The 26310-nt window shown below is 44.7% G+C and overlaps 1 protein-coding gene and 1 non-coding gene across 2 annotated transcripts in view; one reads left to right on the forward strand and one right to left on the reverse strand.

The window, feature by feature from the left end:
• Positions 1-26310, reverse strand: part of EFHC2 (EF-hand domain containing 2) — a 185325-nt gene that overhangs the window by 67595 nt on the left and 91420 nt on the right. The window contains exons 8-11 of the mRNA XM_026513339.4: positions 22677-22842; positions 14139-14281; positions 11409-11605; positions 7852-7982 (exon numbers count right to left, since the gene is read on the reverse strand). Of these exons, the coding sequence (XP_026369124.2) occupies positions 7852-7982; positions 11409-11605; positions 14139-14281; positions 22677-22842 (637 nt within the window). The remainder of the gene's footprint in view (positions 1-7851; positions 7983-11408; positions 11606-14138; positions 14282-22676; positions 22843-26310) is intronic.
• Positions 21140-21249, forward strand: LOC113266015 (U6 spliceosomal RNA). The gene has a single exon (XR_003320218.2). It is a non-coding gene; the product is annotated as a U6 spliceosomal RNA (small nuclear RNA).

Genomic DNA, 26310 nt, shown 5'->3' on the forward strand with positions numbered 1-26310 from the left:
TGGAGCTTTTATGGACTCCATACTGTATTTTGCTGATATTTGGGTTTATTCCTCTACTATAGTACATTATGTTTTCAAATACCTACAAATTATATAAAGTCTAGTATCTAGACATTAATATTCTATTTTTTCAACATTTTCTCAATCCTTTAATTTTCCTGAGGGACTTCGTAATCAATGAGCCAATGTCTCTCCCCTAACCCTGCAAAACAATACCAAATCTAACAATAACAACAAAAACCCACATTGTAATTCTGATTGGAACTACTTCAAATCGACAGATTAATTTGCACACATTAGAATTTTTTATAACAATGTCTTCCCATTCCGAGATACGATAAAGCTTTGAAATTGTATTCATTTTAGTCTTACTCATTCTTATTCAGTATTTATTCCCAAGTATTTCATAATTTTTGTTGCAATAGCAAATAGTATTCCTCCTTGCATAATATTTCCTAACTGGTTATTACTGGTACAAAGTCAAACTACTGCTTTTTGTGCAATCTTCTTGTGTTCAGTTACTTTCCTGAATACTCTTAATAGTTCTAACCATTTTTAAACTTAGTCTTTTCGATTTTTAGGTACACAATCATATCCGGGTTCTAATTTAAAAACCAGTCTTCAGTGCTCTGGGGCGCCTGGGTGGCTCAGTTGGTTAAGTGTCTGACTCTTCATTTTGACTCAGGTCATGCTCTCAGGGTCATGAGATCGAGCCCCACATTGGGCTCTGTGCTGAATGTGGAGCCTGCTTAAGATTCTCTCTCTCCCTCTTCCCCTGCTGCCTCCACACCCTACTGTTGTGTTTTCTCTCTCTTAAAAAAAAAAAATCAGTCTTCAGTTCTACTTTGGGCTATTTATACAGTGATTCCTAAATGCCTATTTCTACTATACCTAGGGTAACAAAATAATGGAACTTTATGGTTGGAAGGGACCTTATAGTGATCTAACCCAAGGGTTATATAGTCAAGCACCTACTAGGGTACACCAATAAGATAAATGGGACAAGGTGTAAGACAATAAGGAGTTGGAGAGACTGGGAAGAAACGCAGAGAACAGGCTATATCTGAAGAGGACAGTTACCACTCTCCCCCAGTTGACTGGTGCTATGAGGAAATGTAGGCTCAGTTTCTATTTTTCAAGAGGCACTAGGTTTATAGAGTTTTGTTCAAACTCCTAACTTTAAAAAACATTAAACAAAAGCCAAACTAAATACAACTGCTAGCTTCCAATCTCGAAACTTCACTGAAGCTAATCCGATACCTACACTTAAGGCAATTTAAACTCAGAAAGGTGTGTCAGGGATCGCAAGAGTAGCAGACAACAGGCAAGGGCTCTGTATTTTGTTGAGCTGTTTGGTGGGTCAGAACAGTATTTACAAAGTGCTAGGACTATGCCAATGTTTTGCTTGGTTTGGTTACAGACAAGGAGTTTAGTCCCTAAGGTCCATATTTTATGTTCTCTGTTTGGCTCATCTTGGCTTGGATTTGTGATCATGGCAAATGCAAAGGGTACCTTTTAAATCCTCCTCCTACTTTGGGGGAAAGTCCCACATTATGCTCCCCATCACTCAGCATGGAAGTCAGAGCTCAACCTGCAGGACCCAGCTTCCCTTGCAGTTAGAAAAATGCCAGTGACCCAGGCTCTGCCGATCAGGGAAGCTTGTAGAAGACTTTGACTTGGGAGGGGTTAACGGAAACCAGCGAGGTGTAGACCATGTTTGGTGTCAGAGGGATCCAGTTTTCAGTGGCGGCACAGGATGCGAGCACACCAGAAGTGGTGGTGGTGATGGCCGTGGTAAGATGGAGTTCTTGGAAGCAGTGTAAATGGAGCGTTGAGTCATGGGTGGTGCGGTGGTAACAGAGGCCATTTTCCCATCAGACAAGTTCTACGGCCCAGTTCTGGGCACTGTTCCTAGAATTTAGTTTCAGGCTTACTTCTCGAGCCCTCCCCAATGATACTATGAACCACCCAGGATCCTTTTAATAAATTCCTTTTCCGTTGAGCTAGCCAGAGATGATTCTCCTTTGTAAAACTAAGGCTTCACCAATACAAAGAATACCATCAGGCAGTGACAGAATCAAATCAAAGATCTTGGTCTTTTTGATTCCCAGGCCAGTGTTTTTTCTATGACATCATGTTATTTATATTTAACGCTTTTACAAAGGTTCAAAACACTGTTTTCAAAAAACATACGCCGAGGCTCCCATCTCAAAGATAAGCTATGAACACTGTCAGAGTGTCTATTTGGTTCGTGATGAGAATAGATGTTTGAGTGCTTTTGGAATATATCTTAGTTTTTGCTTTTGTTCATACAGATTCATAGACTTAAAAGATGTTAGACTTAAACAAAAACACCCGTAACACCACACACTGAGCTGTTCGAATAAAGATAGAGCAAAACCACATAAAGGGAGAGTTAATTGTCTAAGATAAATCAGGATGAGATCATTACAATGTTCTAAGCAGTAAATTTATATTCTTCTTCCTTGAAGTAAAGGACAGTAATGGGGTGGATTATAACAATGTTTCCCAACCTCAGTCCACAAATGATGATGTTTATTTTCCACCTTCATGGCCTCCAAGGTTTTTAAGAGTTTCTTCCAACCTCATTTATTAAAGAATTTTTTAAAAAGATTTATTTATTTATTTGAGAGGGAGAGAGAAATAGAGAGCACGAGCGGGAAGGGCAGAGGGAGAGGGAGAGAAAATCTCAAGCAGACTCCATGCTGAGTGCGGAGCCTGACGTGGGGCTCAATCTCACAACCCTGAGATCGTGACCTGAGCTGAAACCAAGAGTCAGACGCTTAACTGACTGTGCCACCCAGGTGCCTCTAAACAATGTTTTCAATGACCTCGTCATAGATAAATCTATAACGTAACTGAAATAGCGAAAATAAGACATAGATTCCTATTACTATTTTTGGGATAAAGGGCTTTCATTTTCTAGCGTCCACTATGCACCACAATGTGCTACAATAAGAACTTTCTATACATTAACAGATTTATTCATCACAACTGCTCTATATAGGGGGTATTATCCCCATTTTACAGGTGAAAACACTGGCAACCTACTCACGGTGGCCAAGCTGACAAGCGCTAAGAGTTGAGATTTGGGTTCAGGTCAGCAAGTCCAAAATCAGATCTTATTTATACCGTACTACCTCGCTCAGGAAGAATTTTAATTTCACAAGAGAACAAACTTTCTCGAGACTCTAAATCTTAGAAGGCATCTACTGCAAGGGTGTTCACAGGAAATCTCCTGACCCTGCAATTGATGATGGGGGTCTATGGAAGAATCGTGTAGTAACTTCCTATGTGCTTTGAGGCCTGAGACACTGGGTCCAGGAGGTAGCTGGGAAAGACACAAGGGTGAACTGGGCATGGGCCTTGTCCTCTGGGAGCTCAGCCCACATGGGGAGAAAAGGTGAGCACGCAGAAAACCAAAATATGCACAGGCTACCTGCGGTAGGTGTCATCTCCAATGCTTGGGGAGGTGGCCAGGGAGGGACTGACCACATCTTCCTTGGCACGGGGCCCTTGCTGCTGCTGTAGCCTATGGTGCAGAATCCAGGGCCCACAGGGAAAGCCTTGCCCTGCCATGTTCCCAACTGTGCAAAACACTGGCCCTGCCAAGCCTAGTCTCTGTCTGGCTCCCTGCTGAGATCTGCCCAAGAGCTCTCCGAGGCTCTGAGAAAGGCTCTCTGTACCCTCCTGCATCACAATCTGCGAGTCCCATCGGCCAACCTGACAGACCGTTGAAAGACAGAACTAGTGACCCCCACGAAGCAGAAGAGAAACATTTCCTCCCCAGCCTGCCTCCTGTTTCCACCTGTCCCCGCATTCCTTCAGGTCATTTATGAGGCGATTATCTCAAGAAGGCCCACGCATGAATCCATTCATCTGTTATCAGGTGTCGCATTTTCTGCAGACGGGGTTGATTACCTCCCTCTCCCAAGGTTTCCCTGTGAGAGGCACAAATCTCTGAAAAGAAGGGAAAGGAAATGCCTGGGGCTTGGACCGCTGCCCCAGTAGCAGGTCGAGGCTCTGAGTCCCCAGGTGTGCGCTGACAGTGCCAGGTGTGTAAGTAGGGGAGAGACTCAGGGCCACAGAGGTGAAGCCTGGAGGCCTACACCTCAGTCCTGTCTCTGCCTGCCTACTCCTGCAACGCACACATTTGCAAAGGGGAACATTTTACAAGCGTATTTAGAAACCGACATTTGAAGGGCTTCAGAATGTCAGTGCCTGGGAAGGGCCATAGGGACCATGACATGGGCGAGAGTGAGGTGCAGGTAGGCGGACTGAGTTGCCCAAGTCGCTTGGCTACTGAGAGTCAGGCCTAGCTCTCCCTGACTCCCCTCCAGTCAGAGACAGAGGTCCTTCCCCAGGGCAAGGCAATCAATTGTTTGCTGCAGACTTGGTGACTGAACGTTCCTGAGAAACAGGGCCGCTCGTGAAATGATTTGACAAACATTTATGGTACTTGGCCGGAGCCAGTTGTGGGGTCTGGCGAGTAAACAACTCAAAAGAGGCTACCCGTGGATAGTAGACAAACTGCATTTAACACTTTGTCTCACCCAGAGTAAGGGCTCGATCAATGGGGACTTCTACAAAAGTCTTCTTCTAGTAAGATGGAAATAAGGGGAGGGGGGTGGGCAAGGGTCAGACCACGACCAAACTCACAGGAAAACACTGAGAGGCTGGGACTGGCTCTGGACACAATGAGGATGCAGGGTTTAGAGGAGAGGAAGGACATCATCCGATTTTAGGAAGGTCTCTCTAGCAAAACTGGGGAGGACGGAAAAGGAGATTTAGAGGCGTAGTTCTCAAGAGAGTCCAAGTGAATGGTGATGAAAAGGTGAACCCAACAGCAAAGCCGGGGACGGAGAGAGGTAGTTTAAGAAGTGCGGTTTCAAGGGGGTAGGCAGGGAAGGTCAAGACAGAGGAGAAGGGAGAGAGAAGGCAGGTCCTGGCCCTGGGTTCTGGGGCCAAGTATGGTGGCCTTTACCAAGATAGGGTCCCCAGGTACAACTTTATGGGAGAAGAAAAGGAGGTCAACTTAGAGAAAATGACTTGGGGATGCTTAAGGGACATCCAAGAGGGAGATGTCCCGGAGGCATTTGTCTTTCCAGATCTATACAGCTCAGAAGAAAGGTCTGAGCTTGAGGAACGAATATGCAGAAATCAGCTGTCAGGTCATAGTCAAAGCAGTGAGGGGTGGATGAGATGTAGCCGTTCAATGAATTTAAGACCCTACTGTCTGTCAGGCACTGTAACAAGTGGGCAGGCTAAAGGAGTAAACAAGAAAGGGAGGGTCCCTGCTCTCAAAGAGGTTACGTTCTGGTGAGAAGAGCCAGAATACACACCTCTACGTACACACGTAAATAAAGGAAAGGAAACCGGGAGCTAGGGAGAGCACCCGGAAGTAAATCTGTTATGGTGTGATGGCCACCGGCGCTGTAGCGCCTTTGCCTTGGCCCAGGAAAGGGGTAAGGAGCAAGAGAGAAAGGTAAAGATCATGAGCCAGGGACCCACAGCTGTGGGCCAAGGACACAAGGCGCAGTGCCTGACCCCAACGTGTCATGTAGACCAGGGTGTCCTGACTCCTGATCCACATTCTCATGTGGAGACAACGCCACCACCTTCAAACTAGAACCCCCCCCCAGAGAATAATTCTAGCAGTTGGTCCTTCCATTGGGGAACTAAGACATTCACTGAGCCCAGCGCTAGGTGCCGGGCATAGGGCCATGAGCAGGACCATGGAGGTCCCTGGCCCTCAGGAAGTTCCTGTTCTAACAGGGAGAAGACACACAGGCGCACACACACCAAGTAACCACTACCTAAATCAGGTACCTGCAATTGCAGGAAGTGCTCTGAAAAAGAGCAACAAAAGGCTAAGAGTAATAGGGAGTGATCTACTTTAGGAAGGAGCAGCAGAAAGCAAGCCCCTCGGGGGAAGTGCCATTGAGGATGAGCCTTAGAATTTGCCCTGTAAAGGCCTGGGGTGTGGGCATTCTAAGCAGAGGGAAAGGCGTGTGCAGAGGCTTGGAGGCAGAAAAGAGCTTGACATGTTCGTTGGAGAAATTGAGTGGCAGCCAGCGAGGCCAGAGGACAAGGCTGGGGAACAAGACATGATTAATACTGGAAACACAAACAGAGTCACATCACTCGGGGCTCAGCCGGCTGCCCCGAAATGTCTGGATCTTACTGTAAGGACGATGGCAAGCCACAGAAGGGTTCTGCAGGCCGGGCATGACCTGATCTGGTTTCCATCTTAAGGAATTCCTGGCCAGGAGAGGGCCTCAAGATGGGGGGGTGGGGGGGGCAGGAGTTGGGTCTTTCTGAGCACGCAATGCCTTGAGGCTGTCCTCCATCACACAGCCTGGCGGCCCTTTCTTCCACCCACGGTTGGGGTCAGGCCTCCCTCTGCTGAGCAACTTTTCCTCCTTGGATCTCCTGCCCGGGGCCTAAGTGCCTCCCAGAAAGTCCCACAAACTCACTAAAGTGTTTCCAACAGACTTTGCTAGAGTGTTGGGAGAGTGGATGCTTTTGTAAAAGGACACAAAATAACAAAATCGAAACCACTCCCTCATTTCTGATGGAAATTTGTTTCCTCCCCTGCGGGTTTCCCTTAGTCCCTGGCCTGGGCAAGTGTCTTTGCTCTTTCCTCCATCTCCCTTTATTTTTCAAAAGGCCAAGAACATGTGTACGACTATGAACAATAACAAAGAGCTATAAATTCTTATTGATCCCAGAAGGTTGGCAATTCTAAACAATAAAAATATGTCCTGACTGCTTCTCTCAAAAGAACATTCTGGAGATACAAAAGAGCTTTGTTAAGACAACAAATGAGTTTTGGGGACACTTTGGGCCTGATGGTGTCCTCAGTCACCAGGTATGGATGGAATAGGCAACTCCAGACACAAAGTTGGAAAGATCCCCCCCCCCCACATCCTTCCCATCCCTCCCCTGCACCCCCGCCCCCGGCCACCCTCTCCTGAACTCACTTCCTCACTGGTCAGCCCACATCTTGACTGCAGCAAGTTTCCTATACAGCTTTTGGCCACTTCTGTTTTCAGGAGCCAGAATTCTCAGCCTAAAGAGAAAGTCCCCTTTGTACTCCCATCCATGATTTAATTTACATTCTCCTGAACACGCCATTCACTTTGTTTTCAGCCTAAGAAGTCTCACCATTGTACTAGATCCTGAATTTGAATTTCTCTGTGTTTCCACTGTTTGGCAATTTGCCCAGGTCAGCCACTGGACAGTCCCAGAATTCAGCTCTACCTTAGAGAAAACCTTTATTGCTCGTGATTTTTTATGATAGTTCTAACTACTGTCATCTATTTTCCCCTCAATTTCTTTTTGTTTTTCAAAACACACAGATGTGTGCGAGCACACCTATGGACGCATACCTATCACCTCTTCTCTGATCATCAGGGAAGTTTCCACTGTCTTTTCCAACTGGATCACATTCCTAGGGAGCTGTCCCTCCTTTGTTCCCCAGATTTCAGAGGGGTGACCTTAGCTGCATTTTTTTCTGCCATTCTCACCCGGATGCACTCTTCCCGGCATTCCCCCGGAGCCTTCAATACCATGATTCACAAGACAACAGAACTTTCTGTGCTTTTGTCTCTCTGTTCTTGCCTATAAGCTTCTTTTATATGCAAATGTATAAACTTGACTAGAAGCGGGCCAAACTTGATCACAAAGTAGTACGAACACAAAGAAATGTCAAGTCCTAATAAAAAGCACGTAGTAAATTAGTTAGGCAGCACCAGGGAAGAAATTGTTTTTTGCTCTTTGTACAATCTTGAAGGGAAAACAGATTCTTGCTGGCAGCATCTGGCTTACCTGAATGTATTATAATCCACCATCTTCCTGTGCTTACAGTCAGCCGCTATAAATACCAGCCTGATCTCTCTGGATTTTGATTCTTCTTCTTTCAGCTTTTCTAGGATAAGTTCAATGCTGCTCATGGGAAACTGGAGAGGGGGAAGGAAAGGAAGGATATTAAAACATGCCTGAGACGTAGGGAGCCCAATCTTTCTGACAGCCCGCAAAGAGACTTCATGCTCTAAACCTAAAGGTAACTGGGCATGACTTTCCATAGAGACCGACACAGAGAAGACGCGACTAGAATTAAATCTCTACGGTTGCAGTTTTAGGACAATGAGGGACATCAGCACAGGCCTAGATCTGCGAGAAATGAGCTTATGGGACAGCAGGCCACAGGAATCAGAAAACAATCCCTCAACCTTCTCCCCTGAACCCTTGGACATTGGCCCAATATGCTGGGAGACGCTAATGGAGAGAATGGGGATTCACAATTGGATAAGTAGATCTTAAGAGTGGGCTCCCTGGGACTACTGGCCATCAGACGATGCACTGAGCAGAGCGTGGCTGGGCGTCAGAGGGCCACACGCACTGTAATCCCCTGACGTTCGCTCTCTGGCAGCCCCCATTCGCCATCTCCTACCCTGCAATTAGGTTTTTGACTCTGTAAAAATACTTCTTACTCAATCCAGTAAAGCCTAAGCTTGTAAATAATTATAGCTAAGCGCTAAAAAAAAAAAAAAATGAGAAGACTAAGTATGAAGATTAAAAACATTGATGTTAATTTCATATAAAGGTCTCTCCTTTCCACCAGGGGGTTTGGGACCTCTTGCAGCCCACCCGCCATCTGCCCCACCTTTCCGCATCGCCTTTCATCTATTTCCATGATTGGATCTATGAGCTCTCTTGCAAAGATATTAAAGAGTATATTAATCTTGGGGCACCTGGGTGGCTCAGTCAGTTAGGTGGCCGACTCTTGATTTTGGCTCAGGTCATGATGTCAGGGTGGTGAGATGGAGCCTGTGTCGGGCTCCGTGCCCAGTGCAGGGCATGGAGCCTGGTTAAGATTCTCTTTCTCCCTCTCCCTATGTAACTCCCTTGCTAAAAAAAAAAAAAAAAAAAAAAAAGAGTATATTAATCTTTCTCTACTTTGAAAGTCCTTATTAAGGGTAGTTTTAAAAAAACACAGTTTTTATTGGGATGCTGATACCAGATAATGTCCTACCCTGCTTTTACTTTTCTGAAAGGAGAAAAGCCCTTTATATCTTACAAATATATATATATATATATATATACACACACACACACACATATACATACACACACACTCAAGTTGTATGTTAATATATACACATATATAATATACATATATACAATATGTATATAGGATACATATATGTATATATGATACACACATATATGTATATATGTACATATAATACATATGTGTGTATGTATACATATATACACACACACACGTATGTTAACATATAGGTTCGCTCTGTGTTTGAAAACCGAGTCCCAATTCACAATAGCTATCGTAAATTGTACCCTGACTGGGCTTGCTATGGGCCACACAAACCGAAGCACTTCACATGCATGACAGCATCTCCTCTGTGTAGTAATTCTCTCAGTCACTGGGTAAAGAGGAGACAGTGGAGCTCAGGGAAAATACATGTGGAAGGCCTCTCAGCCAGGAAGTGTGGAGCCATGTTTCCCAGCCGAGCCTACTGGTCTCCAGAAATATAACTGCCCAATTATTGAGCCTCTTCGCCTGAATTCAGTGCTTTTGAAGGCCTACCAGGTCACAGTTTTATGATAAGTCAATGTCCTAACCCTGCAAATGGAGAAACGGAGTGGCGGCCCTGGAGGGCGTTGCGTGGGCCTTCCATCCAGAGAGACCGCAGAGAAGAGCTGACAGCCGTCACCGGCCGTACTTTCCAGCCATACTCTGCCCAGGCTGTTTTCCTCCCGATGACAGTGCAACAGGGGCACCAAAGCTGGGCCACTGCTGCCTGACATGGCACTTCTATGGGCAGCCCTTGCTCTCGGGCTCCCCATCGGCCTGGCTGACACCTTCTCAGAGCTGCACTGTGTCCTGAGGCCTTTCACGCCCCAACCTTCTTCCTTCCCTCTCCTTTCTCAGGGGTCAGACCTGAATCTCAGGTTCCCCACCTGCTCCTGCTCCTTCCCCGTTTATCCTTCATGTTTCCCCTGGTACGTCCCTTGCTTGTCTAATTCAGCCTTGGCACCTGGGGCTCAGAAGACCCAAACAGACAAGGATGATGGGATATACACAGAGAGACTGATCTTAGCAACTTACCCCTGAACATTTTATATGTAAATGAGACAGAATTGGTACTGTGTGTGTATAGACATATAGAAAAAAGTTACAGATATAGATATAATTGGCACATAAACATTATTACTTACTGGCAAACTTTTTTTTAACGATTTTTTAAAATTTATTTGAGAGAGAGAGAGCATCAACAGGGGGAGGGGCAGAGGGAGAAGGAGAAGCAGACTCCCTGTTGAGTAGGGATTCCCAACACAGGGTTTCATCCCAGGACCCTGGGGTCATGACCCTAGCCAAAGGCAGATGCCCAACCGACTAAACCACCAAGGTGCCCCCTTACAGGCAGACTTTTAAAATAAATTGTTTCTAGGGGCGCCTGGGTGGCTTAGTCAGTGAAGCGTCTGCCTTCAGTTCAGGTCATGATCCCGGGGTCCTGGGATCAAACCCTGCATCAGGCTCTCTGCTCAGCAGGGATCCTGCTTCTCCCTCTGCCTCTGTCCCCCCCGCCCCCGACCGTGCTCTCGTGTGCTCTTTCTCTCTTGCTCTCTCTCAAGTAAATAAAATTTTTAAAAATAAAATAAAATAAATAAAATAAATTGCTTCTGGGTAGATTTTTCAATATTAGGCAATGTCTCTCAAGTACACGTTTGCACACCAAACCAGTCCACACTTGAAATCAAGATTTCATCAATACATTATTTTTTACAGAACAGCACGGCCATACTCCGTACTTTTAGCAACAGCACCCAGCTACCACCTTGTTTCAAACGGAAAAAAAAACTCCCAGAGCTCACTGTTGCCAATTTGTCCTTGAATTCTTATTTAGGCCTCAGGTAGCTCCTGTTCTGGGAAGTTGCAACCCCAGCAACTATCGGGTTCCCTTGGGGTTTCTGTTTGTTCAGTTCTTGGCCTTCTGTGTAGGCCTGTGCCAATTAACGGGGACGGCACAGTGTGCGGCACCAGATTTTCCTCCTCTCCTATAGTCGCGGAATCTCTTTATGAAAACATTGGCAGCGTCAGCAGAAAACCCAGGAAACTTGATTCGACCCGGGGCCTGCCTCCTGCCTGTGCCCGGCATCCGTGCCGCTGGGCAGTGGAGGACCCAGCGTGTAAACAGAGGAGACCGGGACGTGTGGCCAAGTCGCGCAGATCCATTATTCATGGCCACGTGCGTGAATGCACAATGGAAGACCGGTGGGAAGAAGAAAAGGCCTAGAGAAAGAAAAACACAGGCTGCAGAGCGCCGAGGGGCAAGTCGAGAGTTACACAGTCAGCTCACCTTATGCGAATTCGCTTCCATGTAGTTTAAGGTGTACTCGTCGGCACTGACCAAAAGAAACAGGTAGCCATTCACGTTCACTTTGGCTCCGATATACAGCTCCTCGGCCTTGATATATTCCGATAGTTCACTTTTAAAGACCTCTTGTCCGGGCTTCTTCACACGGATTCTTTTCAAGAACTTCCCGCCAGTAATCCCTAGAGAAAAAGAGAGAAGTTAATGAGTAGCCTTTATTCGTTAAAGAACCGTACAACCTGCCTTTAGAGCTCGTTTGTGCTCAAACACAGACCGGACAGCTTGGCTTGTGACCTCACACCGCCTGTTCTTCTCTGACCTGAGGCGAGAATGAGGCAGTGCCTGAACAACAGACTTCCTGGGTGAATGTGTAAAGGAAAAAAAGAGGTTCGGCATCCCAGCCTTTTCTTTCCTCTCTCTACTCCCTTCCCAATCCAAACGCTTAAATAAACACTTAGTAAGCACCTGCTATATGCCCAGCGGCATACCGAGAACCAGGACATTAGGAAGATACCCCGCTTCAGAGAACGTGGGGACGGTACCCCACGTTTCTACGGTACGTGGAAAATTCCCCCACTTGAGCTTATTTCCACCTAATTGTCCCAGAGGATGTCTTGTATTTATCCCGACATGCGGATTAAGTGTAGGACGCCCCGCTTCTGGAAAGGAGCTTACTTAACTGTTTGAAGATAACTCTGGGAGTCCCATAACTTTTTTTTCCCCCCTACAGGCTAAATATCTTTGCTTCTTTTAGCGATGCCACCTATTTCTTACTTTCCAGAATTCTGACCCATTTCATCTGCTCTCTTCTAGGGATTATTTGGGCTTATTTTTGCTTTTTGTTTTTGTTTTGTGTGGCTGCTGGAAAGCAGCAAGCGGCACTGAAGATGAAACTCCAGTATCTTCTCGCTGCTCCTGAACTGAAAACCTTCAGCCACCTGAATACAGCCTGAAGCCAGATGAGCTCACACTCCTGCCACGTTCAAACACCAGAGGTGGTGGGAAGATACGGGCCTTGTAGCCAAACACAGCTGGAGTCCCATCCTGGCTCTGTCACTTGCTGGATGCTCTGGAGGAGTTTTTTAATCTCTTGGAACCCCTCTGAATTCTCACCGGTGAAACGGGAATCAAATTCGTAGGGAGCCGTGAAAATGTGCCTTTCAGATCACCTATTGAGGGGAACGTAGTTGACAGAGGCCCCCGTGGCCATGCTCTGAGACCTATCCCTCGGGGTCCCCGTCAGCCTTGCTGAAACCTGCTTAGAACCTCCCTGCAATCTAAGACTTTCTTTCCTTTCTTCCTTCCTGCTGTCCTTCCCAGGAGTCAGACAGGCACTGTAGTCTAACAGCTCTCCTGGCCTCTTCTGGCTCCTTCCACAGTTTCCCTTGCCAGCATTTTCCCTAGTAAATCTCTTGTATATTCAGTCCCATCTTGGAGTTTGCCCCCTGGAGGATCTAGACTAACATAAAACTTAACCTTGTGAAGTTTTTCTAAGGATGACAGTAGGTAATCATGGCTGCTAGCATTACTAGGAAGCCTGTAACTGACGTCTATCAGCCTGTTTTATGAATGCTGCAATCTGTTTGGCCATCATCTTCCCCACTCCAGATGTACAGAGTTGATTTTTTTTTTTGGTAGGCTCCACACCCAACATGGGGCTTGAACTCACGACCCTGAGATCAAGAGTCACATGCTCTACCAAGTAGGCGCCCCCAGAGTTGATTTTTTGACCTTTAAGACCATGACTTCCTACTTACTCCTATTTGATTTCGTATTTTAGGATTTGATCCATTATCCAAATCACTATGCAGCCTGACTTAGTTATACAAATTATTCCTTACTCATTGGTGTGCTGAGTGGCTCATAGCAGCTCATAAGGGAGGACTATTAAAGTTTTAGGGATTTTGCAAGCCAGTTGTTAGTGTTGGTTGCTTGAAATGGATTATGGTCGAGGTATCTGCCCCGTGACGACTGGCAAGTGTTATAGATCAGGGCTTTTAAATTTTTTTTCAGAGAGTCAATTCACCAGCACACCACGGATTCTTCTTCCCAAATGTGTGTTCAGCACAGATAAAAGTTTTAAATGTGCTGGGACAAAGAGCAGAGCCCTAGAGTTCCACAATCCGGTAAGTCAAAATCAATGGCTCGCCTCAGCAATGTCATAGCGTCAGCACACTGCAGGGACGCATTCTGTGGGACTGGGTGCTGCAGCCTTGGCAAGAGCCTCAACGGACAGAGAAGCCAGAGGGAGACAGACTTTGAAGATCAAATTTTTTAAAATCTGGATTGTCTTAGAGTTAAGCAAACATTTTGTAAGTGGTACTATCAAAAATAGAGATTTCCTTTTGTCTTGCTGTCTTTGCATGGAACTGGTGGTAGACAGACCATGGTTCTGAAGCCCCTGGATTCCACAGAGGAACCTCAGAGGCCACAGCGGAAAGGGGAATGGCTTCCAAAAGGAGGCATCCAGAGTCCCCCAGCCCTGAGCCAACCAGACTGTTCCTGTTCCTCTTTCATCATTTTATATGTCTGGGTTCCCATGTAAGAGAGCTTTGTAAAATGAACTTTGGTGGTTAAAAAAAAAAAGAAGAAGAAAAGAAAAGAAAGCCACTATCTTAGTCATCTAGGCTGTAAAATCAGACCACGCGCCCTAACTCAAAATGAAGAGACAGTTACTTGTTCTCAGAAAATTGCTCTAAGAGCTAAGCCTCCTACCTGAATTCTTCTCTATCGGCTCAAACACTGAAATCGTGTCATCACTGAGAAAGTACGAAATAACAAACATCCTGTTCAGGTCGGCACATTTATGTGTGAAGAGTTTTCCAAAAAAACGGAGTATATTGCTTGTATTGCCATAGCTAAATGGAAGAGAAATAAGGGTTACAGCCTTATTACATATGTAAAAACAAAACAAAACAAAAAAACAACAACCTCCAAAGGTGTGCTATTTTTTTTTTTTGAGGTATAATCGACTTACAACATTGCATTAGTTTCGGGTATACAACATGATTTGCTACGATCACCGAAATAAGTCTGCTCACCGTCATCACCCCATATAGTTACACATTTTGTTTCTTGTGATGAGAACTTTTAAGATCTACTCTCTTTGCAACTCTGAAATATGCAATACAGTATTGTTGACTATAAACACCATACTGTATATTACATCCCCAGGACTTATTTATTTATAACTAGAAGTTTGTACCTTTCCACCCCCTTCGCCCCTGTCCCCACCTCCCCCATCCGCCAGGTGTGTGCAGTGGTTTTAAGAGAGTAGCATACACTCTCTGAAGTTGAAAAAGTTCAACCTTCTTATTAAGGCTTTAGATCTATATGCAGAGGCATTTTCTCAGTTTATTCAAATCCCTCTTATTCTTTAGATGTCCAAGGTAACCCCCTGGGAAAATGTACCCAAAACAAATGTCATAAACACACTCCTCAAGCCAGCTGCATTGAACAGCTGTTTCCTACTCACGAGGCTGGTCAGCGACCACAACACTCATGTCAGCAGGAAGGACAGCACCTGGCCTTCACTGGTCGAGCAGCAAGAGGATGTGTCCTGCCAGTGCCTGGAGCCACGACCCCATGTCCACCTCCCACGTTCTCAGGCCCATTTCCTTGCTTCCTTCCAGCCCCACATCCTCTCCTCCCTGAGCCACTCCCCCAGCTCCCCAGCATCCCTCCAACTCCCTTCAAGAGAAAAATTACCTCTTCCCTTTCAAATGCTAGATTAAATAATGCTAGATTCAATACAGCACTTATCACCCATATTGTGAGTGGCTACTACAGGTCTGTTTTTCTAGGGCAAGGACTGCGCCTCATTAACCATTGTCTAGTATGATACTTTTTACATTATAAGTACTCAGTAAATGTTGGTAGAAAGTTGTTGGAAGATCCACGTAGATTGAAATTTGCACTCAGAATTCTATGCACGAATAGAATAGTCCAGTAGATTGAAGAAGGGATCAAATTCTAGAATCAAAAGTTCCCCCAAGTTGACTGCCTGGTCATTGAGGAAATTAATTTCTGGTCCATCAGCAGAAGCATGTCTGTGGAAATCAGCTAGTGAAAGGTGGCCTTTGTAAAATACTAAACCCGTGGGGAGGTCTTTGGTAACCAAAATCATTACCTCAAGGAGGTGCAGAGTAAAATAAACCATGAACTTCATCAGTTCCCTGTCACAGCTCAAAGCAGGGAGGCCCTCACTTTCAGATTCTCCTATGCCGAAGTTCATTCTTTCCTTGTGGTCGCAGAGATGAAAATACGACAACAACAAAACAAAACAGAACCCCTATTTCCGATTTGCTTTTTTCTGCCCCTTTCTCTGACTGTCCAAGGAGGCAGGGCTGAAAATGCATGGCGCCAAGATTCCCAGCTACAACGGCTTAAGGCCTCGCGTGAGGTGGAAAGTAGCAGTTTGGGGGGGCTCGCCTCTGGGAACCCCGGGGCAAAACAGCCAGGGCTCCATAGCTCTGTCTTCCTAGTTCCTAGCTTCCCTGGCTTCAGAGAGACCTCAGAAAGCATGGGGGCAGCTATATCTTGTCAGCCATCTTCTCTGGTACAGAAGTGGATTTATAAGCAACAAACAGATTTGGTAACCCCCGTCTCATGAAGGAGCCATTAACTTTTACAGATGGTGGAAATACCACTCAAACGACTGAAGTAGGTTTAACAAATGAACACTACTATAAATTTAGCTTCTTAGAACTTACATACATTTAGAAGTGTGTATGTTAAGTGGGTTTTTCATGTTCAAAATGCCATTTTTCTTCTCACCTAAGTCTTGTGTTCTGGAGAGCTCGTCAGTCAGGAATATAATTTATTCAAACGCAATCTTTAGAGCAGCAGTTCACAGAGTTTGTTGTGTTTAAAAGTCACCTGGGGAACTTGTTAAATATACAGAATCCAGAGTCCTACCCCAGAGATATGGATTCAGTAGTTAGCTTGCATCTCCAGAAACCTGCATTTTTAATAAGCTCCCCAGGAGGTTCTGATGAAGTGGCCCCCAGAGCACACTTTGAAAAACACTGCAAGTATCTTCAGCTATTTCCTTGACTAATCAGCTAATTATCAAAATTCTCTAAACTCTCTTTTTATCACAATACTCCTCACACTCAAAAAACTAGCGTGTTCCCTGCTTCCTATTATACCACCTATATTGCTCCGTCTGGCTTTCTGGGCCATGGATAGGTTCAGACACACACACCTACAGCTACTCGTCATAACCACGCATAACATACAGGTGACCCTTACAGGTCTGAACTGCACAGGTCTACTTATACGCGGATTATTGCTGTTGCTGATTTATGAATACGGTACCGTACAAGGAATCACTTACTTGCTCATAGATATGCATATAGATATATGTTATATATCTCCAAATGCCTACTCACTATCTCCATCTGATAGCTAAGAGACATCTCACACTTTACTTGTGCCCAAATCTTGCTCCAAACCTGTTCTACCTACAGTCTTTCCCATCTCAGTAGACGGCAACTCTATCCTTCCAGTTGCTCAGGCCAAAACCTTAGGAGTTATCCTTGACGCCTCTCTACTTTCAGACTTCATGTCCAAATCTGTCAGGGAACCCCATTAGCTCGACCTTCAAAGTAGTTTCAGAGTCAGCTATGTCCGCTAAATCTGAGCCATCGTAACTTTTCTCTTGGACTACTGTGGCGGGCTCTGAACTACTCCTTATTCCCACCATTGCCCTTCTGCAGTCTACTCTCAACACCGCAGCTGGAGTGATTCCTTTAATATGTAAATCAGATCAAGTCCCTCCCCCTGCTCTGATTTCCCAATGGCTCCGCTTATCACTCAAAGTCAAAAGAATCCTTATGATGGTCTGCAAGGCCTTATGGCATCCAATCCCGTTACCTCTTCTAATCTGTCTACTCTGCCCTTGACTCACGTCTTCTATCCATGTCAGCCTGCTCCTTGCTCAGGGCCCTTACACCAACTGTTCCTTCTACCCAGAACATATTTCCTCTCCTTAGTAAGGCCCATCCAGACCACACTATTCTAAAAATGAAACCGGGGGTGCTCCTCAGCCCCGCCCTACCCGTTCCTCTTTATTCTTCTCATAGCAACTTATTACCTGCTTTACTTTGTCTTACGGTACTTGACACCTTCTCCATACTTACAGAACGCACTTCTGTGGCATCTGAAGTGTGCACTGTCTGCCTCCCCCAGCTAGACTGTAAGTTCTAGGAGGGTAGGGCTGCGTGTCTGTTTTGTTCACTGATGGATCCCAAGTCCCTAGGTCAGTGCTGGGCACACAGGCAGATACCCTGTGAATATCTGTTGACCAGGAAAATGGATGGCTCTCTCAGAGCTACGTGCGCACTGAAAACCTCAAAAACAGTGAGAGCGATACTCTTGGGGCTGGAAGAGACGTGAAGGCTTACTTTTATTGATGAGAAAAACTTTTTAAGAGAAAACAGCATGACTGATGGAGGCAGCAGGTGGACAACATCTGAAGCAAATCCGAGATTAAGATTAAACCATGAATTTTTGGATGCTCTCTGGCAATGAATAGCCCAGGTCTGGGATGATAGCCTTCCTGGTGGGAAGTCATCTGTCTCTTCCATACATAAGAACCAGAAGGATGAAGCCTATTCTACTTGGTTATTTATCCATTCCTTCTCTTCTCGGACAAAATATTTAATGAGCCCCAAGCATGTAGCCAGCGCCGTTCTAACTCTGAGGGAGGCAGTAAAGCCAGTCCCTGCCCTGAAGGACCTCATAATCTAGGGGGACACCATGATTACATAAACAAGTAATTGCCACACACTGTGATAAGCACAGGCTCTGGGGCAAGAAAGGTAAACCCCAGGAGTCAGACTTCTCGGGGTTTAAATCCTAGTTCAACCAAAAATTAGCTGTGTGAGCTTAGGCAAATTGCATAACATCTCTGACCCTTGGTTCCCTCATGTGAAGAATGGGTACAATAATATTATTTACTTTATGAGGTTGTTTTGAGGAATACGTGAGATCAAGTATTATAAAGTAGTAAGCATACCATAATTACAAGCTGCTTATTACTAATGGTAATATTATTATTATTATTACTACTATTACTACTACTACTGCTACTAGAGGTATGACCAGCAGAGTATTGTGGGCGCACAGAGAACACAGTAACTAATTCCACCAGTGCAACAAGAAAGATATTATTCTGGTTCTCCCGAGTCAGACTATAAGCTGCCCAGCAGGCCACCACAATGAATTTTTACCCAGAAAATAAAGGCCTTCATTCCATCAAAAACCTCATATGTTCTAATTTGGAACCATTTCCTCCTCCAGCGATTCAAAGTAGATCACCAGTAACCTCATACAACGATTAGCACCCAGGAAATTTCTAACAGCAACCGACGTATAATCAACATATGTCACACACAACTGCACATCTCAATTCACAGTTTATTTGCACGAAGAAACAGTTTTTTTGCCTGCTTTGTGAGATCGTCTTCCTTAGGTTCTCACAGTTTTAAAACCTTGAGTTATTCAAACTCATGTGTAAGTCTCCAGCTGAATGTGCCAGTTACTATGGAAACAAGGTCACTGTGTGGGAGGAGCTTGAGGGAAGTGTATTCCTGGCACCGAGTGAGCAGTGGACAGAAAGAAACAAAATTAGACACATTTGTGCCTGTACCACCGTTGTCCAGCCCCGACAGCAGGACGAGAACGTGGAATGCTGTCTACAGTCCGGGCTCTGTGGGCAAGTTGATGCAGTGTAGACAGAAAGAGAGACTAAGGCAACTACCCACAAGGAGCTGTTTTCCGCCTGGGTTCCAGAAGCAACACCCTAGATCACATTTCATCTTGTTTACTTATAAGAAAAATTCCCTCTCCTTTTACAATAGGGACATTCTTCTTGCCCGCCTCCTTCGGGTGGCTGCCCTAAAAAACAGCAGTTAGTGAAAAGTATCCTGCCCTGGAACCTCACTGTAAACTCTGTTATCCATAAGGAGGATGGAGTCTGAGCTGGTGTCCCTCTTATGTGATTGACAGCAGTGGTTCTCAAAGTCCGGTGCGTATCAGAACCCTCTGGAAGGCTGGTTAAAACATGGTACTGCGTTCCCCCCCCCCCCGGGAGATTTTGCCTTAATAGGTCTAGGATGAAGCACAAGAATTAGTGTTTCTAAGCAGAGTGGGGACCACACTTTGAGTAGCATCAATTCTAAAACCTAAAAGAACAGAACTCTAGAGAAACAAACTGAGGGCTTCAGAGGGGAGGGGGGTGGGGGAATGGGATAGGCTGGTGATGGGTATTAAGGAGGGCACGTATTGCATGGTGCACTGGGTGTTATACGCAACTAATGAATCATCGAGCCTTACATCGGAAACCGGGGATGTACTGTATGGTGACTAACATAATATAATAAAAAAACATTAAAAAAAAAAAAACCAGGGATGTACTGTATGGTGACTAACATAATAAAAAAATATTATTATAAAAAAATTAAAAAAAAAACAAGTTATAGCAAAATAAATAAATAAATAAATAAATAAATAAATAAAATAAAAAAACAGAACTCTAAAGTCCTTCGAAATAAAGGATTGGTTTTTTTTAAAGATTCTATTTTTACGCCATCTCTACACCATCAACGTGGGACTCAAACCTGAGATCAAGAGTCCCATGCTCCACCAGCCAGCCAGGTGCCCCTTTTATTTCTTAGAAGTTTGCAAAGGCCATCACGTCATGGCAAAGACAACCTTTCAGACATTCTATACAATTCTTAATATATTTTCGCCATTTTCACAAATACGGCAAAATGATTATTCTATGTCAAAATGTTCTACGGCTGTATCTGATCCCATTAAATTTATATCACCTTCAGGGTGCTGTCTTTTTCATCTCCTGCTCCTGGTCTTACTACATGTTGTTCCCTTTATCATTTTTCTCCACTGGTTCTCCTAACTCAGTACTCCCCTCACACAGGACTTGAATGTTTAGCCCACATCCTATTCAAACACCTGCAACATTTTCCCACCACTTGTCCCCCCAACTTCTTTCTCCAGGCCTGCTCTCCCTGCAGAAGTAAAAAAGGAGCCATGGGCAGTGCCCACATTCTATATGCAGGATGGAACGGCAGATTTTTCCTTGTATATATTAGGAATACTTTTGAAAGTCCATCTTTTGAAATTATAGTCGGCCATGGGAGCAATCTACAGTTACTAAACTCAGCTAAACTTCTCAAAGGAAAACAACATTAGTTGTCAAATAAGAATCCGAAAAATACTTCAGAGTCACTAAAGCCTCTAGACCAAGGGTAGGCAAACTACAGTGTGTAGATGAAATACAGCCAGCCACCCGGCTTTGTATGGGCTGTGAGCTACGAAGGGTTTCCACGTGTTTAAATGGGTGAAAACACCAAGAGAATATTATTTTGTGATATGTGAAAATTATATGAAATTCAAACGCCAGTGTCCACACACAAAGTTTTCCAGGAACACAGTCACACCGTTGTTTGCGGACTCTATAGCTGCTTTCGCGCTACGACGACAGAGCTGGCTGGTTATCACAGAAGCCGTATGGCCTTTGAAGCCAAAAATATTTACTATCTGACTCTTCAAGAAAAATTTTGCTGACCCCTACTCTACACCACTTCCTAGGGACCACCTTGAGGAGATATACGTATGGAAAGGCAACATAAATTGGGGATAATATAATTTTAGGGGCTTCTAGATGACACATTAAAATAATCACTCAAGTGCTCACTTCAGCCGCGCTTATACTAAAGTTGGAACAATACAGAGAAGGTTAGCGTGGCCCCTGTGTCATCAGGATGACAAGCAAATTCGTGGAGTGTTCCATATCTTTAAAAAATATAAATAATAAAAGAAAATAACCATTCAGTGGTAAGGAAGTGGAGAAAAGGGAATCTTCGCCCACTGTTGGCGGGAATGCGAACTGGGGCGGCCACTCTGGGCAACGGTATGGAGGTTCCTCAAAAAATTAAAACCACCACATGATCCAGCCATTCCACTTCTGGGTATATATCCGGAGGAAATGAAATCACTGTCTCAAAGAGATACCAAGACATAGAAGCCACCTAAGTGTCCAGCAACAGATGAATGGATACAGAAGATGTGGTGTATATATACGCAATGGAATATTATCCAACCATAAAAAAGGAGGAAATCCTGCCATTCGCGACAACATGGTTGGACGTTGGGGGCATTATGCTAAGTGAAACAAGTCAGACAGAGAAAGACAAATACTCTATGATCTCACTTACGTGTGGGATCTCAAAAAACCAAACTCACAGAAACAGATCAGATTGGTAGTTGCCAGGGGTAGGGGGTAGGGGGTGGGGAAAATGGGTAGAAAGGATCAAAAGGTACAAACTTCCAGTTATAAGATCAATAAGTCCTAGGGAAGTAATATACAACATGGTGACTGTAGTTAACAATACTCTATTGTATATTAAAAAGTTGCTGAGGGGCGCCTGGGTGGCACAGCGGTTAAGCGTCTGCCTTTGGCTCAGGGCACGATCCCGGCGTTCTGGGATCGAGCCCCCCATCAGGCTCCTCCGCTATGAGCCTGCTTCTTCCTCTCCCACTCCCCCTGCTTGTGTTCCCTCTCTCGCTGGCTGTCTCTATCTCTGTCAAATAAATAAATAAAATCTTTTAAAAAAAAATAAATAAAAAGTTGCTGAGAGACCAGATCTTAAAAGTTCTCATCACAAAAGAAAAAAAACTATAACTATGGGAGGTGACCGGTGTGAACCATCTTCTGGTGGTGATCGTTTTTTCAAAATATATACATATCCAATCATTATGCTGCACACCTTAAAATTATATAATGTTGGGACGCCTGGGTGGCTCAGATGGTTAGGCGTCTGCCTTCAGCTCAGGTCATGATCCCAGAGTCCTAGGATCGAGTCCGCATTGGGCTCCTTGCTCAGCAGGGAGCCTGCTTCTCCCTCTGCCTGCCACTCACCCTGCTTGTGCTCACTCTCTCTCTCTCTCTCTCTGACAAATAAATAAAATCTTTTAAAAAATGATATAATACTATATGTTAATTATACCTCAATAAAACTGGGACAAAAATAAATGAAATAACCATTCAGTGAAGAACCTCTTAATACTTGCATGTTAATCAATTTCATTAAAAAGGTACAATGGCATGTTCCTGAACTTTTAATTACGCAAGCTGAGTGTCATGTGTTCCGCCAGGAGGACTACAGTATAAACCCCACACACATCTGGGAAAGACCACACTGAAATCACGGTTCCCTCAAGCACCTGTCTTTTTCCAGGAACTTCTGGAAGTTCTTCTGGTAAGGTGTGGGCACGAGGCCTATGCAGGAGCGGAGAGAATCCTCTTCAGAACCAAAGCCGGTGTAAGGTGGAAATTTCCTTTCTATTTTTGGAGGAGGTGGAGCCTTGCATGGAATCGAGGTGAAGTTCTCTATAACAAAACAAAGGCAAACGAAACATCAATATTTTTTTTGCCCTGATTGTGGCTGTTTTGAAAGGTTTGTTATGTTTTCAAGATGGACATGGAGATCTTTGTGGACTATTTTAAACTCTTTCAAACAAAACACAGCAAAATCCTGTGAGGGTAGGTTTCAATCATGTTTACAAAAACCACAGAACTCACTCAATAATCGCCATTGGTTCAAGAGAGAGAAAGAAAAAAAAAGAAACTGCCTATGTCGAATAAGTAAACATTTATCTTTTGTCATCACACCCCCATGTCTGACTATTTTTTGCTCTTCCCTGATTTTTCCAATGATACGAAAATTCAAACTTGGAAGTTTTTGCCACCCCTCCCTTGTTTTAACCTGCAGCTTAGCCCCCTCCTGTCTTCAGTCAACACTCACTCTTCAAATTCCTTTCCAAAAAGGACTGACTCCTGACTCTTGCCTTTACCTTCCCCACCTGCTGTCCCCTCCTCCTGGGTCTGACTTTTTCCGGCCTCTCTCTTTCCTCCAACTCAACTCCAGGCCACGGCACTTCGGTGTCTAGTGACAAAACAAAACCAGAACTTCTCACCAGCCACCACTCTGGGTTGCTCTTGTGACTGCCCAAGACTGCAATTGTACTAAAATGTGACAAAGCAAAAACAAAACAAAACAAAACAAAAAAAGCCCAAACACAAAACACACACATACACAAATAAAACCGAAAACAAATACACAAAACTTTAAAAAATAGTCCCTGCTTACTCGCTCAAAGGGGGTGTTACGTGGAAATACCATTGATTTGTTCTTTCCGTACTTATCGTCTGTGAGGAAGGAGAGATGGGCAGAGAGCTGGCGACATATCTGTCACAGCTTGGCAGCTTTCGGGCCCGCATTTGTGAGGGTGTGTGATCTCTGAGAAGCAAGTGGGCTCTCCAGAGCCCAGAGCCCAGAGCCCGTGGAACCGATAGCTCCAAGTCACTTACTTGTGTTTGTCCCACCACAAGGGGCAAAGAAAACGCCAGGATCTTTCTGAAAGCAAAACACAACAAAACGACTCATGGAATCTAATTCTACTTCTTCCCCAAGCTCGAGACCTAGCCCATAGGTGATGCCATTCGGGACTCAAAGCAGGTCCGTACAAGCGAAGATTTCCTTTTCCGCCGTCAAAGTCCTAACAGAAGCAAGAGTATAGATTTGGAGAGCACACCTCTATAATTGAAAAGGTGCCTCAATTTGTCATCTAAGGCAACCTAACTCTTCAAATCGAGGGATTTTTTTTTTTTTAACTGATGGATCAAAAGGCTAAGGGTCTGAGGCTGTTTCTAAGTCTGACTTGAAGACATCTGCAACTTTCACATTTCCTTAGACTTCCTTATTCCTTAGCCTTGTGTGAAATCCCCTCAAGCTTAATCCCCAAAACAGTATTGTTCTATCCTAACAGAAACTGTTCACAGAAGCCATACTGGCAAAGAGAATGCCATCAAAGATTGCTCACTGAAAGGGAGCAGCCAGGCAGCCAGTACAGAAGTGACTGGTGAGCCTCTCCTATTGCTATTTTTGTGGCAATTAAAACCTGGGTAATAAAGAGGAAAGTTCAAATCTTGGAATTAGGCAGAACTGCAGTAGATCCTATCATTGCTAACTGTGAAATCCAACACGCCACTGACTGGTACTGTCATTTCAGGGAAAGGACCATAGGCTGGCAGGGAAAGCTCTATGCGATGATTAGAAAATTGGGGCATGATCCGTTTCTCGTAACAGGGGACATATCCACACGGACAACTCTCTATACTAATCTGAAGAGTGTAACCAAAAGAGGACGCGTACTGAATCACCAAGTAATTAAGGATGCATTCTATACCTCCCCCCCAAATTATAGGTTTTATAACAGCGTTGTTTTCTCAACTACATAATTTTTGCAACAGATTTAAGTAACAAAAGAACCAATTTAGAGCTTTCCTCTGCACCCACAGTGCCATCTAGTGTATAAAAGCCGAGAACTGTTCCACTCCTTGCCTGACTTTTTGTCCCGTGTACATCTTTCTGGATACTCTGACCCAAGAGCTCCTTTCTCTAGGTAACTGTGTACATTCGCAAGGCTTGGGACTTGCCCTTGAATATGTTTCCTGTCTTTGGTGTCCCAACATCCCAGCATCCTGCATGTTTCAGGTATTAAAAACCATTTTCTGAATACATGAAAAATGATACGTTTTTGTACACAGCATCTTCCCACATATCTTCTTCAACGGCACTCTGCTGAACTCTGGGACACCTCTAATTCCAAGCGACTTGTAAAAACATATATACTGAATGTCTAGCCACGATTGACTAGATTCCAACAAATTTGCAGAAAGGTGATCATGTTTTTCAAAGGCATCTTAATGACCCTTCACAGTGATCTACTATTTGTCACCTCAGTTGGAAACAGTGCTGGAAAAACCCTTCAATCACCTCAAAGTTCATCTTGTATGGTCTAATAACCCCGAAACGGACTCAGATTTGGGGGAGGCCTGGAGCTCACATAATTTGAGAGAAGCTCTTCAATACAGAGAACGCCAAATGATTAAGACAAAAATCAGGTGCGGGGCCTGGGACTGGGGCTCCTGCCAAGGAAGAAGCCCTAACACTCAAGCTTCACGAACATCAAAGCAAATCCCCCTCTGCTTGTACCCAATACCCAGGTCAACTGATGTGGGTGGGATGTTCATTTCTGGGTCAGATCACTAGTGAATCGCTAGCTAGAAAATCCTTCGGGATCACCCATTCCTCAGTCCTCTGTGCTTCATAGGGGAAGACAAAGGGGCAAAACTGTTCCATCCATTAAGGCCACGTGGTACAACCAGAAGCAAAGTCTACTTCGTCATTGCAGCCTAGGATGGCTCATTTGCTGAATGACCATTAAACGCCTATCTTGGATGTCCCACTGCTTCCGGCGCCAAGAGGTCAGCGTTGATCGAGAGTCCAGCAATAACAGTGCAAAATTAAAGATGGGTTAGGAATTGTGCTCATCCTTCATTGGCAGTACAGCCTAGTAAGTATTCAAGAGCAATGGCAATGGCTGGCCTTTTGTTTGTTCGGCTGTCCCAGCCACAAAGACTGGAGGACCCTATAGCAAAGAAATAATAACCCAAGGCCAGAATTCTAGGTAAGAGCAGTTACATTCGAGTCCCTTTTCCTTCAGTGAAAGAAACACATGCTGGAGCCCCTGGAGCCTTTTCTAACCTTTATGCTTCAGGAAGGTCCAACAGGCCTCCATCTGCCAGTCCGTGTTCATCCACACGAAATAATGAGGGAGCGACATGCCGCTCCCCAGCAGGTGAGCCGGGGCCGGCGGGATGGCCAAGCTGCCTAGTGGGGGAGTCACATTGGAATGTTTTGTGCAAGAAGTCGACGGAATTGCTTTCTCCTTGGAATCCTTAAACGCACAAAAGAATCTTCTCCTTTTAGGAGGCAAATTGGGTTTTACACCA

The sequence above is a fragment of the Ursus arctos genome, chromosome X (assembly GCF_023065955.2).
Source record: "Ursus arctos isolate Adak ecotype North America chromosome X, UrsArc2.0, whole genome shotgun sequence".
Lineage (NCBI taxonomy): Eukaryota > Metazoa > Chordata > Mammalia > Carnivora > Ursidae > Ursus > Ursus arctos.